The 6,000-nt window shown below is 48.7% G+C and overlaps 1 protein-coding gene across 1 annotated transcript in view; it reads right to left on the reverse strand.

Annotated features, from left to right (window-relative positions):
• SGPP2 (sphingosine-1-phosphate phosphatase 2) overlaps positions 1 to 5,680 on the reverse strand; it is a 155,099-nt gene extending 149,419 nt beyond the window's left edge. The window contains exon 1 of the mRNA XM_018058914.1: positions 5,389 to 5,680. Within this exon, the coding sequence (XP_017914403.1) occupies positions 5,389 to 5,607 (219 nt within the window). The 5' untranslated portion in view covers positions 5,608 to 5,680. The remainder of the gene's footprint in view (positions 1 to 5,388) is intronic.

Genomic DNA, 6,000 nt, shown 5'->3' on the forward strand with positions numbered 1-6,000 from the left:
TAACCAAGACTCGATTCAGCCAAATAAATAATAAATATTTTTTAAAATAAATAAATAAAAACAAGACTACCAAGATATGTGGGGCTTCCCCAGTGGCTCAGCAGTAAAGAATCTGCCTGTAATGCAGAAGCTGCAGGAGACATGGGTTGGATCCCTGGTGGGGAAGATCCTCTGGAGAAGGAAATGGCAAAACTCCAGTATTCTTGCCTGGATAATCCCAGGGACAGAGGAGCCTGCAGGCTACACACACAAAAATAATATTTTTAAAGCAGAAATTAGAAAGAAACTAAAGGCTTACCAAGAGGTGGACTAAATTATAGTAAATCCATGCTATGGAGCAATATATAGCCATTAAAATTCAGGCTGAACATTTACCAGGTGCTTATCTTTCAGCAGTGGTATAATGGACATGGGTTTAACTTTTTCTTGGTATTTTTTCTCATATTTTTGCACCTGAACCGTATCTGCAACTAGGAAAAAAAAATGATCAAATGTACCTTTTCACAGAGGCTTATTTTGCCATTTCCAACCTGAGCATCCAGCTAAAGATAATCAAGGCTTGAAGGCTGATCGTTGGACAGTTCAGATATAATCAAGTCAAAATGTCAATAGACACCATGACTGCTGCTTCCAGCCATCACTACCCTTGTCCTAAACACACTAAGGGAGGTGGGTCCCAGGGAAAGAGATTCAGAGCTTCCTACTTCTGTTTGCCAGCTTCTCTGGGGCCCTGGGCTTCACAGGTGGCTCGGTGGTAAAAAATCCACCTGCCAATGTACAAGATGCAGGAGACACAGGTTCGATCCTTGGTCTGGGAAGATCCCCTGAAGTAAGAAATGGTAACCCACTCCAGTATTCTTGTCTAGCAAATCCCATGCACAGAGGAGCCTGGCGGGCTACAGTCTATGGAGTCACAAAGAGTCAGACAGGACTTGGCAACTGAGCACACATACACTGGGGCCCTACTTCTGACCTGGATCCTGGAGATTGGTTTTTTGCTTGTTTGTTTTTTAATTTTTTATTTAACTGCATCAGGTGTTAATTGCGGCATGTGGGATCTAGTTCCCTGACCAGAGACCAAACCTGGATGCCCTACATTAGCAGTACGGAGTCTTAGCTGCTGAACCACCAAGGAAATCCCTGTTTGTTTTGTTTTTAAAGCTTCTCTAACTGACTGTAATGTATAACCACAGTTGGAAACCCAAGGTTCTATTCCACTCTATTCATTTTGAGGATGGACAACAGAGGCCTGCTGCTGCTATGTCGCTTCAGTTGTGTCCGACTCTGTGCGACCCCATAGACGGCAGCCCATCAGGCTTCCCTGTCCCTGGGATTCTCCAGGCAAGAACACTGGAGTGGGTCGCCATTTCCTTCTCCAATGCATGAAAGTGAAAAGTGAAAGTGAAGTCGCTCAGTCGTGTCCGACTCTTCAAGACCCCATGGACTGCAGCCCACCAGGCTCCTCCGTCCATGGGATTTTCCAGGCAAAAGTACTGGAGTGGGGTGTCATTGCCTTTTCCCAACAGAGGCCTAGAGAAGTTCAAAATGACATCAGCACAGAGCTAGACCCTGGTCCTTTGCACTTTAACAAGCCAATAACATTAAGGGTGGGGTTTTATAGATTGACAGTCTTGGAGGACCCCAAAAATTTTAAGAGGAAAATGCGGATGGAGTGCAAAGACTTCTAAAAATAACCTACTTATCAAATAGTATTTATCGAGCACAGTGCAATTTGGAAACATTAACCGCAGTCTAACGTAACAATGGGAAAGGCACTACAAAATCTAACTTGATGCAACTGTATTGAGCAAGCAAAGAGGACAGAAATCAAAATACCATTGTATTCAAGGTTGGCTTTACTCCAGGACAAATAAACATAATTCTGTCCAGGCCTTTGTCCCCCACTTAGTTGGGTCCAAAGACCCCTGCCTAGTGCTCCTGGTGACTTCCAAGAATGTCCCCCTCTGGTTACCCTTGCAAACCAGTTACCTTTACAAACCAAGAGCAATTGCTCCTCTTTCCATTAAGTCTCTACCCTGACCGAGAACAGTCCCAATACCTCACACGTCCTCCATGATGCAGACAGAATAAGGCCTCGAGCTGGTTTCCCAGGAAGGTGCACATGTAGAAAGAAGTTTAAACGTAAGTCACGGATCTGAGTGTGTAATATCAGGAAAGTCCTCAACAAAGCATTTAACTCTTTAGGACTCAAACTTTTTCTGTCTGTGACACATAGGTCCACTTGGGAAATCTATGAGGTCCAGTCTAATTTATACCATGACAGCTTTGTGCAAGTTCAGCCCAGCCTGGTTTGTAAATGATGTAGTTAATCTTTAAGCTAGAAGTGTGTGGTGTTATAAGAATGTGTAAAGGAAGCCCTTCTCCATTTTCCTACTTGTCCCTGCTTTATAAGCACTACAAGAAATACAGAAAGCATGAAAGGTAAGAAAAAATTAGACCTTTACTATCTGAAGTCACTCAGGGGCTTCCCAGATGGCTCAGGGGTAGAAAATCAGCCAGCTGCAGGTTTGATCCCTAGATTGGGAAGATTCCCTGGAGGTGGAAATGGCAAGCCACTCCAGTATTCTTGCCTAGGAAATCCCATGGACAGAGGAGCCTAGAAGGCTCCATATAGTCCATGGGGTCACAAAAGGTCAGACACAACATAGCAACTAAACAACAACAAAGCCACTCAGCGAAGAAAACAACTTCTCTGTTGTCTGATATATCTTAAATCAATTCCTTGGTGCTGCCTGACTTCTAGATTATGTGGAAAAATTTGATTTTCAATATTTATACTTCAGTTTTTGAAAATCTTCAGTTTCTTATCTTGAATGTTGAACAGTCTCTTTGTCATGATATAGCGAGTGAAGAGTGTTGGATGGGAGGGGGAAACCCTACCATTTGGTTCACTGAACACCCAAGCAGTAAGAAGATACTTCTCTGCAAAAAAAAAAAAAACCTCCTTGTTTAGCTTTTAAAGGGCAATTTTATATTGCAATCTGCATTCACTTATTTATAAAATTCACTGAGCTCTCAGGCACCAGGTCATGAGGAGCAAATAATAAGCACTGTAGACAAGTTTCCTGCATTCTTAGAGCTTATCATCCCCTGGAAGAGGCTAGCAATAATCAGCCACAAAGTGGTAGGCTAACCCACGTGATAAAGGCTGTGATAAAAACTGCTAAGAAAAGAGAATCTATAAAAAGAGGAGGGAGATTGGAGAGTGAGTGAAAGTGTCTCCTGAGGAACTGACCTTTGAAACTGAAGGATGAGTGGGAGTTTACTCAGAGGATGGACAGGCAGTTCAGACAAGCCACAAGCCAGGCAGAGGCCAAGGGGAAGAGTAGCTAATTGGAGAGTTTTGTCCGCTGTCCCTTTAAGGTCCTATCAATTATCTGAGGGCAAGTATGCAATCATCTTGCTTTGGGAACTCCACCTGTACTTGCAAAATATGAATCTTCCCAAGTCACTTGATATCAACCCACCTTTAAAAACATTATCCCATTATTTATCAAGTGCTCTCATTTTTTTGCCCATTGCATGTGGGGATTTCCTATCACGGATTTTTAACCCTCTTACATGATCTATAGTGAGTGAGGTCCTGTGTAGGATGGAAAGGGGATTGGGGATCTAAGTATACATATAGCTGATTCACTTTGCGGTACACAGCACTGTGAAGCAATTTTACTCCAATTAAAAAAACTGTTTTAAAAGAGGAAAGAAAGGGGATGACCCTTTCATTTCCTTCACTGAAAGGATCAAGATAACTCCTTTCTACAAGAAAACCTGCTCCTCTTGCTTTTAAAGGGCAGGAGGTTTCTTTTCCAGATCTGAAAGTTAAATGACTAAGGGTAAGGTTTGAAACAGTTTGAGAAATACTAGTGGAAAACTGTGCTCTTCCTCAGCTCCCTGGACTAAAGAAACAGAGTACATGCTAGAGGAGAGAGCAACAGGGAGCAGCCCATGCATCTACCTGTGGATATAAACTGTGTGTCCAGAAAATGCCAGACAGCGTTTCAGGAATGAGGCAGGTTCTTAATCTCTCCTCTCTGCACCATTTTAAAGAGAAAGCAAGAGGAAAGGGGCAGGGGCTCTCGAAGGTCTCTAAAAGTTTCTGGGTGTCCTGTGGGATGGAGAAGGAAACACAAAAGGAGAAAAAATATCGCGGAGGAAGATTTCTCTGGAGTGGAACCCACCGCCCACCCCCACCCTCTAATTAAATCCTACCATTTAACGCCCACGGTATTCCATTCCCCGTGAAAGCCAGGTTCTTCATAATTCCTCAGTTACTAGATCTAGAAATCTACACATAAATACATGCCACCTTCCTGTCATCAAAACTTCTAGGAAGAAAAAACGCCTGGTTTCCTCCTCCACCACCAAGACCACCACCCCCATCAAAGAGTTGTAATCCATCGTTTCCCTTTTCCTTTGTCACTTTCCACCTCCCCTGCGGGAAGGGCACAGACGCTGTCCGGGCCCAAGGTGTCTCACTGCTGCCCGGAGTCCGCCCTCCCAGAGGGCAGCCCTGCGCCCTGGCACGTTGGCATCTGCAGCCTGTCTCGTCTCTCGCGCCTGGAGTCCTTGTGCACTGCGCCGATGCGCTGGCTTCCCAAAGCCGCGGTGGATTGTATAACCACACTGTGCAGCCTGAAGGACAGTGTCGTGAGCCTCCCTCCTGACAGCATCTGTTCAGAGTCACTTGGTGTCGGCTAAAAAGAGACCCACCAAGCCTTCGGGACCCGAAGACTCTAGGGGAAGGTGGGAGCGAAGCGCGCTGTCTGGACAACAGCACTGTTAGTAGGCGGTGGGGTTGGTAAATCTCTCCAGCAGCAGTATTTAAACCCGCAATTCTGTCTGGAGAGCCGGTGGTGCAGGACGGTGAGGAGCAAGCGGAGTTCTACTGCACCATCTTAGTGTGGATCAAACAAAGGGGATGGCGCGGAAACTCACAGTGAGGGAGGGGGGAGTTGTCGGAATTTCTCCCCAGAGAAGCCTCTCCCGAAAATGACAATGACATCTCCGCTCCTCTTTTCAATTATGTAACTCTCATACATTTGGAAGAATATACATGAACATATACTTAGGACGGCAGAAAATCTCTAAAGAGACTCTTTTAAAAAAATCTCTAAATAGCTTTAGCTCAGGGCCCATCTGAAGTCTTAACAGACCTAGTTGTCACCTGGCAGCGTTAGAGGGTGTCATCCTAGGGGTGGGACTCACCGCGCGGACAGCCGGGTCACCACCGGCGACGCGGCCCTCTCGGCTCGGCAAGAATCGCCGGAAGCCCCTTGCCGCGTCGCGGGGTCGGCTGGACCTACGCAGGCTGCAGAGCGATCTGCCCCTTTCACCTCCCCCCTCTGCGAACACCTGGCCCGTGGTTACCTGCGGGGCCGCCAGTCTCCGCAGCCCATTGGCCGGCTCCCCGGCGCCCTTGCCTTTGGCGGCGGGGAGATGCCCGAGCTCGGGCGTCCGCGCCTCGCCGTCCGCGGGGCCCGCGCCGTTCTCGCTGGGGCCTTCATCCGGCGCGGGGAAGAGCCCGCAGCGGCGCTGGAAGCGGGCGACGAGCTGGGAATCCTGCAGGCTCCAGAGCAGCTCAGCCATGGTGCTCCCGGAGCCGCCGCCGCCGCCACCGCCCGGTGCCCTCTGCTCGCGCCTTCCCTCCCGCCCTCGCCCGCGCCGGGCCGGGCGCTCGGGGTGGCTGGCGGGCGGGCGGAGCCCGGGGCGCCAGCCAACAGGTGCGCCGCTCGGGTCCTAGCGCCCGCCCCCCGCGCGCGGACGCCCAGGTGTTCGCCTCCACCTTGCGCAGGGCACGTCCCGGCTCCTTTCCTTCCGGCGGGCCCGCGCGGACTCGGGTGATCTCTGGCGTCCGGCAGGCTCGAAACTGGGCGAAAAGGTACAGGTGTCCCCACCCCTGTCGGCTGGTGCATAAGTGCCACCTAATGGGGAGCGGCCGCGCACGTGTGGATCTGCGTGAGTCCACTTGGCGCGCACTGG

Source organism: Capra hircus, chromosome 2, assembly GCF_001704415.2.
Source record: "Capra hircus breed San Clemente chromosome 2, ASM170441v1, whole genome shotgun sequence".
Classification (NCBI taxonomy): domain Eukaryota; kingdom Metazoa; phylum Chordata; class Mammalia; order Artiodactyla; family Bovidae; genus Capra; species Capra hircus.